General features: G+C 37.2%; 3 protein-coding genes and 1 non-coding gene across 4 annotated transcripts; 2 read left to right on the forward strand and 2 right to left on the reverse strand.

Moving 5' to 3' along the window:
* Nucleotides 1–1,303: 1,303 nt before the first annotated feature.
* Nucleotides 1,304–7,783, reverse strand: LOC116302472 (glycine receptor subunit alpha-1). The gene is made up of 8 exons (XM_089038171.1): nt 7,722–7,783; nt 5,703–5,788; nt 5,398–5,465; nt 4,470–4,705; nt 3,609–3,691; nt 3,086–3,220; nt 2,501–2,835; nt 1,304–2,143 (listed from the first exon to the last, which is right to left on the reverse strand). Exons 1-8 carry the CDS (start codon nt 7,778–7,780, stop codon nt 1,898–1,900), a joined length of 1,248 nt encoding a protein of 415 aa, XP_088894297.1. The 5' UTR covers nt 7,781–7,783; the 3' UTR covers nt 1,304–1,897.
* Nucleotides 7,784–9,029: 1,246 nt separating this feature from the next.
* On the reverse strand, nt 9,030–10,076 carry LOC116302458 (notch-regulated ankyrin repeat-containing protein). Its single transcript, XM_089037983.1, has 2 exons — nt 9,959–10,076; nt 9,030–9,784 (listed from the first exon to the last, which is right to left on the reverse strand). The coding sequence occupies exon 2, from the start codon at nt 9,724–9,726 to the stop codon at nt 9,259–9,261; it is 468 nt and encodes a 155-aa protein (XP_088894109.1). The 5' UTR covers nt 9,727–9,784; nt 9,959–10,076; the 3' UTR covers nt 9,030–9,258.
* A 2,864-nt stretch (nt 10,077–12,940) lies between these two features.
* Nucleotides 12,941–22,647, forward strand: LOC116302473 (glycine receptor subunit alpha-3). Its single transcript, XM_089038144.1, has 8 exons — nt 12,941–13,064; nt 15,786–15,892; nt 16,392–16,462; nt 17,896–18,137; nt 18,355–18,437; nt 19,151–19,276; nt 19,520–19,880; nt 20,184–22,647. The coding sequence occupies exons 1-8, from the start codon at nt 12,973–12,975 to the stop codon at nt 20,572–20,574; spliced, it is 1,473 nt and encodes a 490-aa protein (XP_088894270.1). The 5' UTR covers nt 12,941–12,972; the 3' UTR covers nt 20,575–22,647.
* On the forward strand, nt 17,075–17,196 carry LOC116302474 (U5 spliceosomal RNA). The gene has a single exon (XR_004197862.2). It is a non-coding gene; the product is annotated as a U5 spliceosomal RNA (small nuclear RNA).
* Nucleotides 22,648–22,653: the final 6 nt, after the last annotated feature.

A 22,653-nucleotide genomic window follows, 5' to 3' on the forward strand; every position in this document is an offset into this window, starting at 1 on the left:
TGTAGCTAGATCTTGATAGTTACGTACCAAGCGCTATTCGGCGTGACGCCATCAAATCTTTCTTGAAGCGTTTCATTTCTCTTCTCGATCTTTGAAATTTCTTCGTTATATTCACTGAGCCAGTCCGCATCAGCAAGTGGTTCTGAAGAATATGGTCCTACCAATTCGTGAGATTCAGACCTGGGGTAGCTATCATCTGACTCGTGTGTTTCAGCATGTTGATGGCATTCGTCCTCTATTTCTCCATCCTCTTCCTCTGAATATATACTTGAAAATCTCGCTTTCAGAGCTGCAATCACTCCCGTAATAGTTCGTAGCCATCTTGTGAAATTACATATTGAAATTTATGTTTTTTGAAGGAATGAAAGTCACTAACGCGTCAATGTTTACAATACTTTGTCTACTCGTATCCTTGACAATCGCTTTTCTCGGTTCTCGAATTTACGTCACTAGTTACCAGTCTCCCAAAACACGGCCAACACGACTGGGCGTCGCCAGAAATCTAACTTTGAAGGCTGATTTCGAGGTGAAAAAAATTCGAACTCGAAAAATTTTTTTTGGAATATTTATTTATATCATCTAGAGATGCCAAAACCGTAAAAAAATTCTAGACCTGATATACACTTTAAAGACTTATAAGAGATATTTGAATATCCCTTACAATAATCCCATAGACGAAGTTTATGTTTACTTATTTTGCAATTTTAGATGAGCAAAAATCAAACCTTGTGCACGGTCAAGACCGGTTCAACATCAAAGACCTGATAACAATAGGTTTCATAACCATTCCCCTCTATTAACTTTGTTCATATGCGCTCATATCGCCTATTTTCAAACCTCACACGATAATCTAAGCTAATCTACCCAAAGGTCGGGACAAACGGATGCATGGTCTACTCTGCTAAAGGCGTCGTTTTCTCCCCAATTCAAGGCTTTGGTATCAGTGTCTAAATAATCACAAATACCAACAGTAAAGTAAAGAATGCACAACTTCAACAATACACTTCGAAACTCAACAGACCTTTACTGGAACACATTAATATCCTGCACAAAGTCGAGGCTAACCCTGAGCAACAGAGAACTTGAAACTCATAATTTCATCTCGAATAAAAAATAATTGAAGATTTTTTTCCCGATTTTTTATTTTTACCTTTCAGTTTCATTCAAATTGGGCTCCCTGAGACTTGCGTATCGGGAGCTCCGCTTTTAGGCAGTGCCTAAATATATTGAAGAAATAGAGTGCTTCTGGACACTTCTCGAGTGTTCTGCCAATCCCCAAGTGCTTTATAACGGCACACAGCACAGCAAGCAAGTTTTTTATTTCTTTTATGAAATACAAATTACAATAATAGATAGGAATGACGCAACGGAAAGTGCGCGCGAGTGCAATGTGCTCTCTTAAAGCACGCGCTCCAAACCAATCAGAACGCGACATTCATAACAGTCATTTTATAAATATTAATACTGTAATACTGTGTAATACTGTAGGGTATTAGTAGTAACACGATTTGCGATGGATTCTGTGTTGTACTGGAGCAATCGTTGTCTATTCTAGACTGTGGAGAGCAAAGTTTGCTCGATTGATTGACATGCCCTTTGCCTTCTCTCTCGTCTCATTTTATTTTATGTCCATTATCCTTAAATAGATACCTTGTGATCCATCATAACATCGTCTTCCTCTTTTCTCTGCCCACAGGAGTCCCAGTCTATATTTCTCTAAGATCTTTATTAAAACTGAGCAACAACCACAGGCAACCCACTCTTCCTTGAGAGAAGGAATGGTATACCAATGAAATTTCAGTCCTCCTCTGATTTGCTTCCACAGGATACCCAGTCTTGATCTTCTGTAGTCCTGAGTATTCTGTATCGATAGATATACAAATCCTATAGGAAGTTACTACGCATAGTAGTACAACCAGTAGCCAAAATTAAAAAGTACAAAAGCCACAGGCAACCCAATCCTTGCATATTTTTCTAAGGAGAAAGCGTTGAACTTGAAGTAACTCAGTTTGCATTGCTGAAATCGTTTATTTAAGGAAGGCCCTGTATTTGAACCTATGGTTGCCATAGAAATGCTTGTAGAATTCTCGTCACGTACGTTGCCGTTCTGGTCTACTTCGGTGTTGGTAAAGACAGTGTTTTTCTTGAAGAGGAAAAAATATAGTCAAAACCTATTCGCCTTGTAATAGGCCCGTTTTCTGGGTTCGATAAACATGGTGCATTGTGGTCTAGCTTGGGTTTAAATAACATCGTGAAAGGCATATGAAAGGCATATGAGTAAAGATGTTTGTACCCAAGCTAGACCAAAATGCACCAAGTTTCCTATCTTAGAAAAGGTTAGCAGATAAATTATAACCACAGCTTCTGAATGGGGGAGCTATAGTGCAAAAAATGCGGAAGCTCAAAAGAGCGCAAATTTTCAAAAGAAAAATCCGCAAAGGAAAAAAACGAAGAAGAGAAGGAAGAGAGAAAACATGCAATCAGCCATGATGCCGCTTACCTCCACAATTCCTAATTTCTCACAACACGTCAACCCATAATGCACCATGGCATATTCCAACAGACTAGCGAACACGAACACGTAACAAGTAATGATGTAGATATCCAGAGCAGTGGCGTAAGACACCTTCGGTCCACTGCTACCGTGCAGAAAGCTGCCCATGGCAAGAATCGTAATAATCCCCAATGATACTCGAGCAGGGACGGAGCGGGGATCAATCCAGAGAGAGATCCAACTGAGGACACAGATAAGGACTGCTGGGACGTAATATCCAAACATGTAGTACATCAAACGACGAGAAAAGACGAACACCGTTTTGGGCTCCGAAAATGTCCCTGAAAATTGAAAGAACAATTACGATGTGCCCTTTCTCGTACTCAGACTTTTCTTTGAGAAAAGCCAAGAGTTTATAGCTAATAAAAAAATATAATAATAACAATGGTGATGATGATGATAATAATAATGATGTGAGAGAATGTAACTAAAAGGTTACATTCTCGTCTATGCATGAATGCCTTCAATAAGAAGAAGCTGCAGTTTAGGATGAATGTGGATGAATGCCAACTAATTATATTTATGGGTTACCTGTGTTGTAGACTACTTTTGCATTACTGGTGGTAATGTTAGAGATCGTGTATTGTAGTACTTCAACTGAGTCTGCAATGATCACGCCTTTTTCTCCTCTCCACCTGATTATAACATCATCCTCAGTATTTCCATCTGAAATAATATGAAAATTATGAGAATGAGAATGACGTCCCATTGACACGGAGCGAGTGGGAGAGGAGGGAGAGTAACTAGTGCAAAACTTAAAAGTGTAATAAACCAGTTTCGAATTCGATGCATACCGCTGCTTTTGAAGACCACAGACTCATTTGTACAGGTTTAGCCTCCTTTATAAGTCAGCTATTCACAGATACATTACAGTGCAACGCACAAAAGTATCACCACCTTTAATGGATCCGCATACTTCTATGCACGGGTTATGAACGTTAAACCGACACCTTTCGATGCGAAGCTGGTTGGTTTTACCAAATAGGGCGTGTAAACGCTAAAACGCAATGCATAACCATTCATGATGACGGGAAAATGAAAAACACGAACTTACAGCTGCCTATTTGAAAATCACAGTGCTGTACGTCGAAAGGGAAGCGACGAAAATCCATCTGGCATCCAAGCGTCGTAGTTATCCTAAAAGGAACGATTTGAGATAATTGATTCATAAACAACAGAAAGCCCATATATACAGTCGTTGCCTTTTTTGCATTTAATTATGAATAGTTTTTCTGAGATGAAGGCTATCACTAGTTCTAGCCGAAATGTCTTCTTTTTTTTAAAAATTCTACGCGTTTTATCCGTAATCTTACATTTAATTTATCATGTCTGAACGCGAAAGCCTCAAAGATACTATAGTTTTTTGGATTTGATAAACATATTTCTTTAGAGGAAAATTTAGTCTACAAAACAGCCCTCCTGAGAGGGGGTCTGTTGGGGAGAAGGGGGTTGGGGAGGGGGGGTTGGGGAGAGGGGGATGGGGAGAGCCGTTTCGCAGGCTAAGGAAAATTTAAAGACCAAAGGCATTTTAATCATTTTAAAAATTAGTTATGAGATTTCCAAAGCCCTGAATGTTATTCTTTCTACGCATGCTTCTTCGAGCATGCTCAATAGATCTTATTCGTGGCGTGACAATGTTTTCCCAATTCAGCGTGACAAACCTCTAGGGGATTCATTTTATTTTGTTTTTATTCTTTGAAAAATTCGTGAGTATCCCAAAGGATACGAAAGGAATAACGATGATATCCCGACGAGTTTCGAAACAATAGCTGTTCATTCCCCTAGAGGCTTTTCACGTTCAAATGGGAAAACATCGTCACACACCACGAATAAGGTCTATCAGAGTGACAGGGCTCTGGGATCGAGAGTATTTGAAGTACTTCGTCATTAAGTATTCCACTTGGAGCCCACTTACCTTACACTAAGAAGAACATCACCGTTTGGAGAAATCGCATACATAACATTTGAATTCGGTACATCATGAAATCGAGCTATTTTACTGTTCTTAAAGAAGATGTCAGGTCTCCAAACGTTGCTGACTAAAACAGGATTAATGACAAGTCTCTGATTGGGCCCTTTTCCAGGTCGGGCCTGGTAACAAAGCCGACGTTCGGTCCAGCGTTGTCTGAAGAACATGTCCATTGAAAATTCCTATGATATTGATAAGATGGATATATTAATTAAGGTTAAACCGAATAGTAGTATTTTTTTGCATGCGCGGGAAATTTTTTGGTAAAGTAAAAATTAACCAGTTTTCCATTCATCATGCCACTCTCTCCTAAAAATAATAGCCAAATTAAATTTTCTTTTGTATGATGTCTTTCTTTACTAGTTGAGTCCAATAATATTTTACTTGTTTGCAGGGCCCTGTTGTTCAAAGCCCGATTAGTGCTAATCCCGGGTTAACTCTTAATAAGACCTATAGAGTTAATCCTGGATTAGCGCTAATCCAGCTTTGAACAACCCGGCCCAGGCCTTTATTCTATGCTATTTTTCACATCATGATAAAATTATTATTCATTAATATTAATCAATAGGACATTTGCATTATGGCGTCATTACCTACAACTACCAGAATCCCTTGCACACTTTCTATTGTCCAGTTAATAAGCACTAATTGTCTTACTTTTCTCATGAAGAAATACAAATTTGAATAAGAAGAAAATATTCGCGATGCATTTTGGAAATGTAGTCAAATGACGCCATCATGCTGAAACCGTCGGCCATGTTGGAGGAATTTAACAAAAGAATTGTCAATTAATTCTTTTGTTATATCCTCCAACATGGCCGCCGTGTCTTTTGTTATTTAATTCTCTTGGGAATGCTTGAAAACCATTAATAACCATTTTCTGCTCGTCGAATGATCCCATTGAGAAGACATAAGCTTCAACATCAACGGCAACGGCAGCTCCTACAAATATAGAGACAGAACGCTTAGCTCGTAGGTTTCCGCGAGAGAACTTCTAGGAAACCAAGTAAAGGTGAATCACCGCCCCACGTTTGATTTAACTTCAGATATATAATAGATGTTTTTTGTAGTTGCACAATTAAACAATTTTAATGATTGGCACTCAAGTTTTTAGAACCATGTGAACCTAAATATAATAACTAATAATTATTCTAAATAAACTTGCTTCTTTACTCTTACCCGTTTCGTTCGGTCTGACAGTATTGTCGTATCCATTCTTTAGCCATGCGACGAGCTCGTTCCCCGTTCGGTTGCACGGATTACCACTGTGGAATTATATAATAACTAGTGTCATTAACGCTTTATGATTGGTTGGAAGCGCGTACTTTACGAAAGTACATAGCACGCGAGCATTTTCTATTTCTTCATTAGCATATAAAATAGGAACAATCTGTGGGATTTTATATTTGGTCATTTTTGGCTTTGCGAATAAATAACTAAGCAGGTATTCAGGATAAAAATAATTTACCTCAGGTTTACCAACCAATTAATTCAATTAATCATTAATATTAGCAATACATTGGGTTTGGTCTATGACAACTTAACAACTAATACATTTTTCTGGCTCTAAATGGGCTTAATTAAAGTTCATTTATAACAGTTAATAGGATTCTGATTTTAATAAGATATGATAAAACAATATTGAATCACAAAAAAAAAAAAAAAAAAAACAAAAAAAAAAAAAAAAAAAAAAAAAAAAAAAAAAAAAACCAGTTTACTTCTTTGTGATTCTCTTCATCTTATGCTATAATTATCTAAAATATTATTAAGCACCAAGCTTTCCGAGGCCATTGGGGCCAACATCAAGATATAAAAATACAGAATAAAATCATTCAGACATTCATTTATTTATTTATTTTATTTGTTTGATACTCGATATTTTGTTACTGACTCGTTCTCTCTCTTTCTCAGTCCCTCAGCCATTTTATTATTTTTATCGGCTATGTGTGTCGTTGAAGCAACCATTGACGTTAAAGATGATTGTCTTAACGTTGTTTTACAATTGTTATGATTAGAGCCCCCGCTAGGCGGATAATTTAGCGTAGCAGGTTGACTTCACTCGGACTATAAACAACAAAGACGGCTTTTAGTTTGCCTTTAACTGACGTTTTTGCCACAGTGTGTGATTCTATATGCACTTAACTGGGTTCCCAATGGAATGAGGAGATCATCTTTCAAAAAATAATGATTTCTTAAACTAAATTTAAAAAAAAAAGAAGAAGAGAATTGGAAAGAATGGACAGCGCTAATTCACAAAAATTATAATACATAAAGCCAAACACAGTCAATCAAATTAAGTAATTATTTTTGAACTGACTTTGGTATAGCATAAAGTTTCTAACACTCAAATGGATTCCTAATGGAATGTCAGTGAGCTCTCGAGTAAAATTCCACGAGTATTTTTATAGTATTTTAAAAATAAGAAAATACCGTATATCATAAAGATATATGAAGAATCTAATATTTGTAATCAAGGCTAATTAGTTTTTTGGTTGAAGTTTTCCAACAGCACTTAACTGGATTCCTGATGGTATGTGAACATAAATTTAATTCCAAAGATATTTTAATCAATTTTAGTTAGATGAGAATAAAAAATATATAATATAGGAAATAACCAATTTGCGATCGTATACCACTTGTCCGCATAACATGACATGCTATGTCATTGCAACACAACGTTTTAACCTAAATTCATTTTGGCGTTAAACTGGATCATGAATTCAATTATGCTAATTATAGTAATCCCATCTATAAATTTTCCCTGTTTGTGTCTTTTTGAATTACGCTTATTTTATCAGATCAAAAAAGAGTGAGTTTTGAACCGCTACTTTTTATCAGTTGTAGTCTTAATTGATTTTGGCGCTAATATGAATATGAGTTCAATTATAAGAATTATTACTCGAAATGCTTAGAAACGGCAATAAAAATCATAGGCAAGTTTCCTTTTCATGTTACGGCTATTAAAGCAATCTGCTTGATCCAGCTAAGTTAGTGTATGGCAGCTTTATCTATCTCGTTCGTACGTCCGTGCCTTGAAATGCCGGCTTTGGAGACTGACTTCTCCGAGTTTCAGTGTGTGTGTGTGTGTGTGTGTGTGTGTGTGTGTGTGTGTGTGTGTGTGTGTGTGTTTTTTTCATTTTTTACCACCTTCATTTTCTATTAACTTAAATAACTTAAATAAAATAAATCTAATATTACCTTGAAAGTGCGGCTGTGAACAAAGTTACCAGCAGAACTGCTCCGAACATCGTAGCCATGCACGTAGTCCACACAGAACAATGTTAAAGATGCTATTGGGTCCTGATATATAACCATCCACGTACCTTATTTACATTACGGGATTTCTCACCTTGCAACCACAAATTATCTGCAATGGATTCTGGCACTTAAGGTAGGCTCATGAGTTTAGAGCAGTAATAATCTAAGTCCTATGACTATGTATTCATTGAACTCAGGTGGAAGGGCCTATGCTGAAAACTTCTAATGCATCAACGTCTCTAAGACAAGTTGAGATCCTGATTACAATGCTTAGCAGACTTAGCATCTCTGTATATATAACCTCTGTATCCCAGGCCGCACGTTCTTTAGGATTCCTTGTTTTTGCATTTAAGGGTTATATCCATTTTAATTTGACTATACAAAAGGCGGAGTCCTCAAAACACACAGAAATTACAAACAATTTCGTGTGTGTGTAAACTCGTAACCAACCCGGCGGTAAGCCCAAAGAAGAGTGGAATTGAAATTTCCATCATTAAACAGGGCTTCCAACCACAAGCTTACAAGAAGTTATTCATTATTGATGAAGAGTAGATGTATTGGATTTGAAAGCATAACCAAATAAACCACTTGAACTTTATCGTTCGCTTAAAGCTTTAATTAAGTCAACGACCAACCGCTAAAATTAAAGACTTTTAAAAACTTTTACAAAAGGCCTAGAGTTAAAAGACAATGCACTTTATTACGCAAGAAATCTGTATTTTATTTTCAAACTAGTAAATATTGCTAAATAAAAATAACTTTTAGTTAGTTTATAATTTTGATTTCCTCGGCCATTCCCCATCTATTTTTCTTTCTTTTTAACGACATCATAGTTAGAACTAAAAATACTATCTTACGGACTATAATCATAGTTGTTTAAGCTAAAACATACTGATAAAATAACCTTAACTGAATTCAACAACTTCCAACAATTTGATCTTGTTTCTTCACCAGCATAAATTTTATTCATATAAGAAAGGTACTGACTCGCTTTCTAGTAACTCAATTCCTCTTTCGAATTACTCTCTAACTGAGCTATACTAAAATTAAAGTTATTTTGGTTGCTAAGCGACTGTCGTCATGAGATACCAACACCGCAGAATTATTAAGTGGAATGGAAGGAAAGATGGTTGGGTGGAAGAAAAATATTATAGAAATAAAAGGAAGAATGAAAATAGAATGGAAGGAGAAAAGAAAGAAGGATGGTATCTGGGTGATAATTAAGGCAAGTGTGACTTTACATCGTAATCATAAAAAAAAACATTTATTTACTCTTCATAACTCATACTCTTCAAAAATAAACAAACATAAATATAAATATAAATAATTCATAAATAAATATTAAACAAGCTTTTTTGATTTCCAATAGATTTCCAACAGTAAGGTTACACGCATTTGCTCTATCGTTTCACACTCATATGAAAACGAAAACCGCTTATTTCATATGTGTTTACACCGACGTAACATAAACTTGTCTTTATAGCTCAGCACGTGTTTGAGAACATTGTTCTTGATATTTCGAAAGAGACAATTTAATTTCCTCATCGTCAACAAAATCCAATGCCCTCTCTCCATCGCTATTCACTGAGAACAAATTCCCGCCATTAAGAATCAAATAGCGCGCGATGTCCAAATACCCACGAGCCAAAGCATAATGAAGAGCGGTCCAGCCATCAGCATCTTTTTTGGTCACCTCAGCACCGAGATGAACCAGAATTTGACAGCATTTTAAGCTGCCAACGAAAGCAGAAGTCCCTAACGCCGTGTGACCATAATCATTGTAATAGTTTACGTCGAATTTAATCTTTGAGTGGAGAATATCTTCAAGCTCTTGCGAAGTATCCTGTCCTGGAACAGTCTCTCGGACGATGAGATCTTCAGGGAAGCGATATAAAAGTGGTTGTTCTATGGCGCTTTTTTTTCGTCGTCTTGTCTGCTCGTCCATTTTTCACTAGCAAGACAGAATATTTTCCACCAAGTTATGAACCAAGGTAAAATTTGCTCTGAAAATAAACACCTTTTGAGTGAAATATCTTCTAAAGGATTTGAAAGAGTATACGAGAAGTATTCCTTCCGCTGTCAGCTTGAAAAAGCTGAGTCATCGATTGAATTATCTAGAGTTTCTTTCTCGTGTAGCGTCGAGCGGTTCAGTTTCTTGGCAAATACAAATCTCTCACCTTGGCGGTTTCTTTTTGATGCTTCAATAAAGCATAAAGAAGACATTCTTCGCTACCTGCGCTTGTGAAAGATATTCACTCGTTTGCCATCCCTGTGAACACTCATTGTCCATTATCACTCTGCAACTCACGTAGTATTCGTTGTTTGCTCGACCTTTTGTTCTCGGGACTTAGAACATCAATAACGTTAGCGTTAATTAGCAATTACGACCAAAACAAAACAAAAGCCCTTGAATTCTTAAATACATTCAAAATCAATCAACAAACTCAAAAAAAATTTGAATTTATTCTCATTATTCCTAATAGTTAGTAATTCTGAAGAGCACTGTGAAGAGAGGCAGTTTTGATTTCAATTGTCGTTTGATTTAAAAGCTTCACAAACTTTCAAATTCCCTTATTTGTTTGTTCGTGATTTTTATTACATTTTTATGAGCGTCTGATACCATGGCGACAGGACTGGAACACTTGGTTATGACGTCATGTATGCCCATTCCTTTACGTTGGCATTACCAAGCTCTGACACGGGTAGCCCATGATCAGATTTTGCAATCTATAAACATTGGTCGATAGGTTACCATAGACTGTTTGAGTTCCAAATTACCGCTATGTTCCTTGATTACAAACTCGTTTATACAGGGTAAACCTAATTTCAGTGCCCAACTATTCACAAATTTTCACAGCCAACAAAAAAATTCGACATTAGTCTGGCTTTTTTTATATCATTCAACATGGCCACCTTGTCTTTTCTTTTGTCATTTCATTCTCTTGGGAATGATTTGGAAACCAGCAATACGAACGGTAAAGTAAAAAATGCGCAACTTCACAATACAAACGCTTTGAAATTCCACGGACCAGCTTCACTGAAACGCATAATAAAATATTCTGCTCAAAATCGAGATTTACCCGGAGCAACAAAAAGAACTCGAAACTACATCCTCCCTTACCTTATTTATTAAGCCTCAAAAGAATGAGGAAAAAAAACATAGAAAATTAATGGTCTCTTGACAGAGCTCAAGGGGGAGGGAGGGCGGTATTGCAATCGCCTCTCGCTACTCGCCTCTCACGTTCGATTCGTCGGTCTTTAATACATGTGAGTAGAGTTTGTATAAAGCCTCTCAGTTGATCCAAGGGTTATTCTAGATCTCCAGTTTTCCTCCGCTCTGCAAAACTCAAGTATCTGCTAGTTTTCAATTTTAGATCAGCCCAATGGTTTATAATTCTATGTTAAATAACAAATAAATATTGATGAACTGGCTCAACTTAACTTCTGTAACTAAAGCAGATGATAATCGTACCGCAAAAGACGAAGATCTGACGAATCTAGAAAATGCTATTGTTTGTGTCCCAGAGAGGCAAACCCCTGCTGATAACGGTACGCAACGGGAGAGCCTTGAGCTCGCTACATGTCTCTGAAATCCTCATCTCGTTGCCTGGTGAACTTACGTGGAAAGTTGCTATTTATCTCCCGCTCTTCGTCATTCGCATGAGGAAAAGACAAACAAAAGCAACGGAAATTGTACTAGGTTTTTCGCTATGAAATTCAACAAGAGAAAAATACCAGAGAAAAGCCACTAAGGTGTACAAAGCACTTGACAGTCAAATAGTTTTTTATATATTCATTTCCTTTAATATATTTTACAAATTACTAGTATTTGTTTTAGTGAAAGTTCCAGTGCAAGGACTAGATGTAGAGGGAAAGTTTTAGCAAGCAAGTCTGGTTTTGATTCTTGGGTGATGGCTGTTGAATTTAATTTACAATTTCAGAAACAAATTCTTCATTGACAAAGGAAAAGCTTTAAGGTCTTATTAATCGGCCCACAAAGAATCTGTAGAACTTTGGAGGCAAAGTCTAAATAAGTCGCGCGATGCATTATGGGTCAAACTTAAAATTCCCACGTCACTTGAATTCTCTTAAACGAAAGTATCCAAAAACTAATGAAATGAGAAAAGTATTACTAAGACAATTTAATTTAGGGATAAGTTTTAAGATGAAACTCTTTTGGATAAGTTATATTTTCATATTTTTGAGCAAAAGTCGTATTTTCGTAGACGGCTGAAGGAATTGAACTAAAAAATGCTAGCGTCGTAACTAAAATAAGCCTTCCTCAGATTGGCTAATTTCTCCAGGACTGAGACAAACGAAGTCCCTTGGTAGAACATGGAATGAAAATATCGAACAAAAGGGCGCACGAAATATCGTAAACTTTCATTTTCTATTTAAATTAGTAGTTCAGCTAGTTTTGTTTAGGTGCTCCTCATCTTAATCATTTTTGAAAAACAATTTATTTTTACTTTATTCTGTTTCGCATTGTTACAATGTAAAAAATAAGCTCTTCTGCTGGCAAACTCTAGAGAAAAACATGTTTGTAAACCGCAAAATTGTTCTATTCTATTCAGTCAATTAGTTTGCTATCCGATATAAAGTTAAATGATATTTTATCTTCTTCGAAAATGAGAAAGAATTTAGTTAATATCAAAACTTCTGCCATACGAAATGTTGAATATTCCACATAAATTTTCTTACAAATATTTTTTTAAATATCAAAGGCTTCGACAAGAGTAGTATCAAAGAGAAAAAATAAAATAAAGTTTTCTAAGTAAAATAAAAACTCTTCAAGTTCCAACAACACAAAATGTTAGATATTCTAATATAATTTTCTGAAAGATATTAAAGGTTTTTTAACGAAGTTGTCGTCGATATTAGTTTTCAAGTTGGTAATATAAGTTGGTATTTTTCTAGTAGCTTCATCAGAAATTTTTAAATATAGACATGTAGTTATAATTTATACAGAAACTATGACATCAAAAATCGTTCCTACTGAGATAATAATTTTGAAGGAAGCCGTGCTCTAATTATGAATTTTTATTCAATAATCGATTTATTTTAAATTACCGCTGGTTGGCCGGGATATGTGGCTTGATTGCAGGACATAACAAATCCGTCCTGAACACTCCCGGTGACACTCCTTTTCGAACCTCATCGTATAAGTAGGTCGTCAAACTCAACCAACTAGATGTCAATAACTTCAAGATCAAAGATGAACACCTTTTACACTACAATAGCTCTCCTCGTCGTCTTTTTGGCCATTTTTATCAAACATACGAGGTAAACTTCATTAATTATTTTTTGGGGTAAAACTAATTTCTAATTTCATTTTACTTCAGCGCTTTTCGTTCTTATGATAGATGGATTTTTTGTGATAAATGCAATTATAGGAATTAAATCTTGAACTATGATAGTGAACTACTGGTAAATACAAAACCCTTTTAAGTGAAAAATAAGAAGTTCGTATAGCCAAACGCGAAAAAGTAATTTTCAACAAAGTATCTTTTCAAACGAAAGAAGCTAGTGAGAAAATAGTTTGAGCTACGTGGATTTGTTCAGTGGTATTTTGGACGTTAGAAATTTAGAAAAAACGTTAGCAGTGTTTCAGTCTGGCTGCATTGAGTAGTGACTAGTGAGTAGATGGACCAGTATTCATGAATTTAATATCGTGAAAGAGCGTGAAAGAAAGTTGAAGAACACTGATTTTTGTATCGAGTGTAAGTGACATAATGATGGTTCAAAATCTTTCTACAAAAAAATCGTTTTTAGCATCTTATTGAACAGAATCTTTTTAGAGAAAGTAAAGGAAAAGAAGTGGGTTACTAGTTTTTTTTCATGATTTCTAGGTGCCATACATGCAAGGGTTTAAAATCCTTCTTTTCTTCTTTCTTCCTTCCTTCTTTCTCTCTTTCTTTCTTCTTTCTTCGGGAGAGTGGTAGCGGAGGGAGGGGGCGCGGAGGAGGGCGGTGGAGGGGGGAGGGGGCGGTGGGGTTGTGGGTCTTTAGGAAGTATTCCTGTGTTATTTTTCTGTTTTTGTGTTGAGAGAGATTTCCCTTCATTCTTCTCCTTCCTCATTCCTTCCTTCCTTCCTTCCTTCTTTCCTTCCTTCCTTTCCTCCATCCTTTAGTCCTTTTTTCTTTCTTTTTTTCAATTGCTCCATTCATCGTTTCAAAATTGTTCGATAAAGGAGAATCGTAAAGCAATAGGTTCTAACAAGAGAGCATAATTTACCCTCTCTTGGTACTAAAAATGTTTTCGTTAAGTGTTCAAACTTTTTATCGGTTTTTATTTCTTTAGCACGAAAATCAATAAGTTACATTTGAGAGCCTATAAACTTTTCTCAAATTAAGACAAAAATTGTTTTCTTTGAGCACAAACAATGGCTTTTCCTACTAAGACAAAGATTAAATTAAAATCAAATTAAAACTATCGAAGTTTCTTACTGAAGTTAAAATTAGAATTATTAACTTTCTTTAGCAATTACCTAGAAATATTTGATAAATTATGAGATTTTCTTAAATCATAAATAATATCGTTTCCTTTTTCGCACCAACAAAAAAAAGGCTTTTCTAATTCAAATTTAAGTTCAAATTTAAATTGACAAACAAATTGACAAACTACGAAAAACATTTCCTCAAATCACGAAAAAATATATATTTGCTAACGTACGAGCAAACAAAGACTGACAAAAGCCGGCCACGACCCAACATCGTTTCATGGAGTCATAAAATTAACTCGTTCAGTTAGAACTTCAAAAAGTTTTCATGTGGTGTTATAATTAGTTTTTTTGAAGTATTTTCTCGAGTTCTTTAATATATGATTTCCTATTATCGAAAACACAGTGTTTTCCTTCGCCCTTGGTGGTAAACAATCACGCAAAAGACTTTTGAAGGCCCTCGTGGGAGGTGAAGTGACGATGCACTTTTATCTTTATTATTCATTTGTTTATCATTGGCTCATTACAAGATCAAAACAGACACCGGTCATTGAATGCGGGTTAAGTATAATACACTTCATTCCAAAGAAGAAAGTTTTTAGTGTCAAGGTCGCCAAAAAGTGCACATGTCGACACACATCGCTTCTTCATCGCTTCTTTCCTCTTTTCTCCATTTTAATTTCCTCTCACTCTTCCTTTTTTCTTCTAAATTCTTGTCTTCTCGTCTTGTCTCGTCTCTTCTCTTTTCCACCTGTTTTATCTCTCTCTTTTCTCTTCTTTCTTGTTTTTTTCTCCCTTTTTTCTGAGTTTTTTCCCCTGATGTTGTTTGTTTGTTTTTATTTCTTCTTTTTTTTTCTTTTCTTTTCTTTCTCTTCTGTTCTCTTCTGTTCTCTCACTTCTGTTTTGTTCTGTTCTGTTCTCGTGTGTTCTGTTCTGTTCTGTTCTGTTCACTGCGACCCGGGTTTGATTTCCCGACTAGCTCGTTGTCATGTGAGTTAAGTTAGTTGTTGATTCTCTCCCTATGACGCATTTATTTCATGTTCATTGGGCGAACTATAATTAGTCAGTATCCTGCTGTATTTTATGTTTGTACTTCATGCGTCAATCCTAAAGTCCCAGTCATTGACAACCAATTATTATTCTAAAAAAAACTTCTCAAAATCTACTTCAAAGAACAACTGGGTTTCTTTCTTACTTTTGTTTTGTTTTTTGTTTTTTTCCGTCTCGTATCGATTGTCTCCTATGGCAAAGCCGAGGCCCAAAAAAGCGATTATGCGTTTATCATAACCAAACTTTGACAATAATGCCGTGAGTTTGTAAAAGAAAAAAAAGTTGAACTTAAAGTCGGGGTACGAGGAGTATACGAGTCTTTTATTCACCTAACATGAACTCGATGGGACTTTTAATCCCCAAATACTCGACACTGGATGGCGGCCACCCCTTCTCGCGATTAGTGGCTATGACGTCAAATACATCCCAGAAATTGAAAATATTCCCGTACGCAAAGCATCATGGGTGATTGTGACGTAACATTCTTTGAACATATTTTATTCTGTGTTTTCCAGTGCCGCTCATGGTTCAAAATGCACAGGGAACCCAAAGCAATCCATTAACTCGGTGGTCGAATGTATGAAGACAGATTATGATCGTGTACAAAGACCCAATGGAACCGGTAAATACTTACTGGCTTATACCAAACATCCCGCTGTTGTTTTTGCTGAAGCGTACCTTTAGAGCCATTGTCATGGTTTAACTCCTTTTATTTCTCCATCCCATTTATTTAGATCCGTGTACTGTGATATGTTTTTTTAAATTAAGTAGCTTTTCCCCCTTTCTTACTAATTGAACCCTTTCGTTCTATTCTTCCGTTTCGGTCATCCTCTTTCTCTAACTGCGTCCCTTCCCATCCAATCCCATCCCATCTCTTCCCTTCCAATCCTATTCCTTTCATTCCCTTCCCTTTCCTTCACTTCCCTCTCTTCTTCTCTTTCTGATCCATCTTCTAACTCTATGTCCTCAGTCCTTTTCAAATTCTCAGAATTTTGAAGCACAAACATCGGGTAAGGTTTCTCTCCCCTCCCTCCCCTCCCCCTTAATATTCATGTACCAAATCTTTTACGAAATCCAAAGGATCACATCCGCCTTATTTTTCTCTTTTGTTATTTTTATAGACGGAAAAGCACTAAAGGTTAGCGTTGACATCGTTGTCATAACAATTGGAAGCTTGAATGATATAGAAATGGTAAGATAAATATTAACCACACCACAGGGAGCCCAAGCTCAGCTTTTATGTCGGTAAATGTAAATATGTGTGGCAAGGCTAAAAGTAGAGACAAACGTTAGCAAAGTTCTTGAATTTTCGACAAATCTAGGGTAAAACAGGTTTCTCTGCCAAGCAATGATTTTACGTTGACATAACATCAAAAAGACTGAAATTGGGCTTCCTGTGTTAACATTTTAGTATACAGCGCTGGCTTGGGCTTCCTGTGATTGTAAAAGGCAGAAACTGTAAGAGAAATTTACGTGAAAAAAAGACGTCGTAAAAAAGTATTCATTTGAGGAAAGAAAATTTGAATTTAACAAAAACCGACCGGTAGTGTATGCGCATGCGTTGTGAGTAACAGTGACGTCATTGATCAAACTCTGACTATTTTTTTCCTCCAAGTTTACTTTACTTTATTGATACTTTGGTCTTTAGGATTCTAATGCTATAAACTATAAATTATCGCCTAATAAGACAGCTTCGTATCTTTAAAGATATAATTATACTGACATGCGCACTCAACCACTAGTGCATCCCACATGAGTTAAGAAGTCACGGCGTTAGTAGCGTTTTTTTGGATCAATGTTTCAGGTACTCTGGTTTACCTTCAGATCGCATAAATCTTTCGCCTTTTACTAAAGATTTCCGTGGAGGGGAACAACTCAATGAGTCTATAAACTAATTTTTTGTCGTCCTGCCTTATCGGCGGGGCATTTTTCAGAAATCAAAATAATATTACAGTCCCAAAACGTTTTTTGCGTACGTTCAATGAATAAAATAGCTACATAGAGGCTACATGGAATCAAACGAGAAATCTCCAGAACCTGAAATCAGACTGAGAGAAGACTGCCAATAGCAAGTAGGCTAACACTTTTAGTACTAGTTCGTTGATTACACATTTAGATTGATACGAAGTTTCACGAAATGGCTATTTCAAGTTTCACGACTGAATAAGAACGTTAAATCACGCATGAAATATCCCTTTACTACTGTAGATACTATCGTATCGTATCATTTCATTATCACTGATACAATTTTTATTCACTATTGACCCTGAATACTTTCAAATGTTGACTAAAAAGTTTTAATATTTGGAATACGGAATAAAAGAACTTATATTGACGATCGTATACACGCCGTATGTCGACTTCGGCGAAAATACTTGGCTTAATCATATACCCTACTTTATCATATCAAGATAAATGTGATGTGATGATTTGTGAGACCAAATCTAACGCAAATTCTGACTCGTGTGTAAGTTTTTAATATCAACAGAAACTGTCACGCTTGCGTGACTTTAGTGACACGTATTTGAATACTAATGAAACCACAGGAAACCCAATTTTTGAGAAACCTTTCACCTTATAAAAAGCTAACTAAAGAACAGTTTGACGTTTGCTTTTTCCTATTAGGATTATTCTCTGGAATTCTACATGCGCCAGCGATGGATAGATCCTCTTCTGCGTTTTGATCAAGGATCGCTTGGCATCAACGGCACCTATGCTGTTCTTGACCAAAATCTTATTCAAAATCTGTGGCGCCCTGATAGCTACATAGAAAACATGAAGTCCCTCAAGTTCAGTTTCCAGGCTGGCCCCTTTATCAACCAGGGCTTTAGGCTGTTCCCTAATGGTATGGTTCTTGTCAGCTCAAGGTACGTGCACGCGTGACTTGGACACGTGAACTGATCCACCAATGGGGTGTTGTTGGAGATACATAGCCTGCTAAGCAGCCGAGCGTTGTGTGACAACACTATTTGCGGCAGCGTAGGAGACTATGTATCTCCAACAAAGAATCTTATGCTAAAGAGACTTGAGATAGTAAATTAAAATCTCACTGATTAACTTTATCATTATCATTTGTCAACCCAGGATTAGCTCAACCTTGTCATGCGCAATGGAGTTTACTAACTTCCCCATGGACAAACAAAGCTGCCCAATCACGTTGTCAAGCTGTGAGTTGTGCACCAAACAGAAAGTTCAAACGCTGAATTAAATACCTTTATCAGTATTCCTAATTTATTTTATGGCGATCACACCGCGGACCACCCTAAAAAGTGTGTGTGTGTGGGGGGAGATACGATTTGAAAATATAAGAGACTAGTATAGGAATGAGACCAATATCTATGCATTGAGTGCCCAATGTCTTGCCCTAGGGGGAGAGACTGGGGAAGCAGCCATATCCAGGCCGGGTGGGGGGGGGGGGGGGAACATTTGAAAACATATTTGTCTTATCTCCCTCCCTCGTATACGCGGTCCCTGATTGCACAGTCTCTGATGGCCGAGAAGCACGTAATTAGGATATTTTTTGTGATAAGAAAACCGTAGAAACCGGAGTAAAATCTTCAAAAACACAGGAGACGGTGACTAACCAAAAAGCAACTATACTCGATTACACATATTATGACTAAGGGTCCTCTGAGGATCAAACCCGGTATCACAGGCAGCACAACACCAACGGCCTAATCTCCAGCTTACATCACTGCCGCATGTTAGTGTTTAGCTAAAGCTTCTCTGATTCATACCACTAACATGGCCACCACATATTTTTAAAACTCTTTAGAGAAATCGACATAACACTTTCCTAAAATTGCATTGAGGGAAAACTCAAGGAATCGAGCATGAGTTTTCCAACCACCGTTTTATTATTATTATTTTTATGTTCTAGATTTTTTCACCGAAGAAGACCTGTACTATGACTGGGGCGAAGTGTACATCTATGACGGCGTGGAGATGAATCAGTTTGATATTCTTGGGGTAGAAAGCAAGAGAAGTAGCCTGAAGTTCACGTCTGGTATGAACTGAAAAAACCCGGGCCGGAAGGGGGGAGGAGAGGGGGTGAGGGAGGATTTTACCTTTTTTGAAAACATTTTTGCCTTGCCTTGCCTTGCCTTGCCTTGCCTTGCCTTGCCTTGCCTTGCCTTGCCTTGCCTTGCCTTGCCTTGCCTTGCCTTGCCTTGCCTTGCCTTGCCTTGCCTTGCCTTGCCTTGCCTTGCCTTGCCTTTGTTCATGTCTTTTCTCGTTCTTTCTTCTGCAGGTGTCTACAGTTCTCTTAAAGCAACCTTCAAATTTCGCCGTCGAATCCAAAATTTCATGCTCGGTTTCTACATCCCCTCAATCCTGACCGTCATGCTTTCCTGGGTGTCCTTCTTTATCAGTCCCAACTCGGCTCCTGCCCGCTGCGCCCTCGGTATCATCACAGTTCTTGCTATAGGAGGCTTCTTGACCGGTCAGCGAAAGTCTTTCCCAACTGTGTCTTACGTGATGGCCGCTGACTCGTTCATACTGATTTGCTATGTGTTTGCATTCCTGGCCTTGTTGGAGTATGCCGCTGTACATTATTTCTTTGTTTACGACAAGCAGTTGTATCAAATGAACAAGGCAATGGTAAGTCTACTGTACTTCCTCATGAATATGTGGTTTACAAAAATGTGACTAAGGACAGTGGCGTAACCAGGATTTTCCGACGGGGGAGGCCAAAATTAAAAAATCCGCCATTGTGTTTGAGGCATCGAAACGCGAAACAAACGAAAAAGATTAAAGAACCACATTAATTTTTACGTTTTATTTTTACAAACTCTAATAAGCCGCAATTTTTGTTGTCACGAAGCTACGAGGCTTGACTATCCTCCTGCATACATCCCTAAAGTTATTTTCTAACCTTTTAAACTTATTCTTACAAGTTTAGTTTTATTCTTTAGGGGAAAAAAAATGAAAGGAAACACCAACGAAAACTTCATCGACGAAGGAGAATACGAACCAGGAGATGAGGAAGAAGAAGAAGAAGTCCAGAAAACCGAAAAAGCCAAGCCCAAGGAGGTCTTCGTGACTCCAATTGAAGCGTTTAACAGCAACAGCGCCGACATGACCCTCCCAACCACCGAGAAGAAAGGCAAGAAAAAGAGAAGCTTGTGTAATATTCTCTATTCCATTCTGACCTGGCCATCGAGGCTGTTTACCACTATCAAGGAAGATGCGTTGATCATTGATAAAGTTGCTCGAGTTGTCTTTCCCTTGAGCTTCGCCATTTTTAATGTTATTTACTGGTCAATCTATAAGACTGAGCATAATAGTGACGTCTTGAAACACTAATGTTGCAACAATAACTCATTTTCGATTTAGCTTACTATCAATAGATGTCATTTCAAGTCAGGAATATAGTTTCTAACAGCTAAAGGCCAAGCTGCTTTCGATAGTAAGTGTGCATAGTTGTTAGCACATGCTGACTGGCAGTGTTGGCGCTGTCATTGTGGTCTGCCAATGAGACTGGAGATTCATAAGATTCATTCAGCTGGTTGAGACGAGTAATAGAATACTCTCTGGTTTTTTAGCACATGATAGCAATAGCAAAAGCTTTCAATAGTAAGTGAGCGTAGTTGTTAGTAGATGACGGCAATGCCGGTTTGCCTTAAGATTAATTGTACTCGGGGTCATGCAATCGTTTTTCATCCACAATACACAAAAATTCATACAAAAAAGTGTTTGTGGGCGTGTTTTTCACGAAGTACGAAATAAGGCTTATTTGCATGTTTCTTTCGATCAATCAGGATCGAGTAATTTATTGAATGTGCTATAAGAATTTATCAATCGAAAGTGAGTTATTGGTACTTAAGACATTATTTTGTTTCATAAATCATACCATTTTTGCTATAATGAAATTTTGGGGCTGAGGAATGAGGTCAAAACAATTGTTTTCTAGATTTAGGTAGTGAATTAAAACGGGACATTCTTTACTATATCCATGGAAATTTTAGTCTCCCACACAGCCGCTTTCATTGTTGTCACGCAACTTTCTCCCCTGAGTAGGGGGAGAAAGCGTTGAGCGATGACAGTGAAAGCGGCTGTGTGGGAGACTATGGACATTTTGGTAGATACTAGACTTTCGCAAATTCCGCCGCCCGCTTTGTGTTTTTTTTCCACTGTCGCTCGCTCGCTGCGCTCGAATTAAAAAACTCCAGGAAAACAAGAGAGGTCGACTTGAGGCAAGTCTATGTAGATACTTGAGTGCGAAATCTAGGATTAGACGTCCCGAGGTGCATGTTGGGTACCGGATAACTACCAGTCCTGTGATTGGTCCCCTTCAGATGAAAATTGTTCTGACCTCTTGCCTAATGAGCCAGCTATCTGCTACATGGGAGGGGGAAATGACGCTCATATCTAGCATGCTTATGACCATAATAATAATAATAATTGGTATTAGAAAATTAATGGTTCCGACTCACCTTAGTTACCGTTGCTATGTCCCAGAAGCTCGACAAAGTGACTAAAATATCTCAGAATTTAAAACTCTGATCGCGACAAAAGATTTATTATGATTCGCTTCAATTTTCTAATTTCCTAGTAAAATAAAATAAAATTGCCTCGTAATCATTGCAGTATACTCGAGCTTTAAAACAGATTTCTTTGTAGTTGCCTTTGTGCACAAGGGACAAAGTTTTAATTCTATCATATGCATTAGGAAAACTGGTGATTGTTTTGCTATTGACCGTGGATCGAGTCGGAACCATAAATCTAACTAGGGAAAAAAGTATTTATTCTTTGAATTAGGGTAGCTAGCTGCACGTCTCGAAAAAGAAGGGGTAATTTTCTCAATCAGTTCTATTGGGTATCTATATTTGGCACGTCTCGAAAAAGAAGGGGTAATTTTCTCAATCAGTTCTATTGGGTATCTATATTTGGCACGTCTCCGAAAAAGAAGGGGTAATTTTCTCAATCAGTTCTATTGGGTATCTATATTTGGCACGTCTCGAAAAAGAAGGGGTAATTTTCTCAATCAGTTCTATTGGGTATCAGTCTATATTTGGCTATAATTTTCTGTGGCTAGGGAGGAGGGGATCGTCATGGTGTACTGCACTGGGGAGGGGTGGAGTACGTTGACTTTGTAACTCTGTCCAACCATTAAAAACGGTTTTGCACCATCACGTGCCGGCGCCATAATCCAGCTTGGACTTCCTCTGGTCCGTATGGCAGAACAATTAAATCCCTTTGCTCTCGGGAATTGAAATCTTTCTTAGGTAAAACGATCGTATTGTTCCTGCCATCTAACATGGCTGCCTTCACGTGATGGTGCAAAGCATCTATTGGGTTTTTGAATACATAAACTTTTTAAAAAATCTTTGTGAACATGATGAGATTAAAAAATAAAATTACTGGTAAAAACGCCAACGTTGG

The sequence above is a fragment of the Actinia tenebrosa genome, unplaced genomic scaffold, assembly GCF_029948245.1.
Source record: "Actinia tenebrosa isolate PJP-AT-01 unplaced genomic scaffold, QUT_ActTen_1.0 PGA_scaffold5__44_contigs__length_20552954, whole genome shotgun sequence".
In the NCBI taxonomy this organism is placed as follows: Eukaryota; Metazoa; Cnidaria; class Anthozoa; order Actiniaria; family Actiniidae; genus Actinia; species Actinia tenebrosa.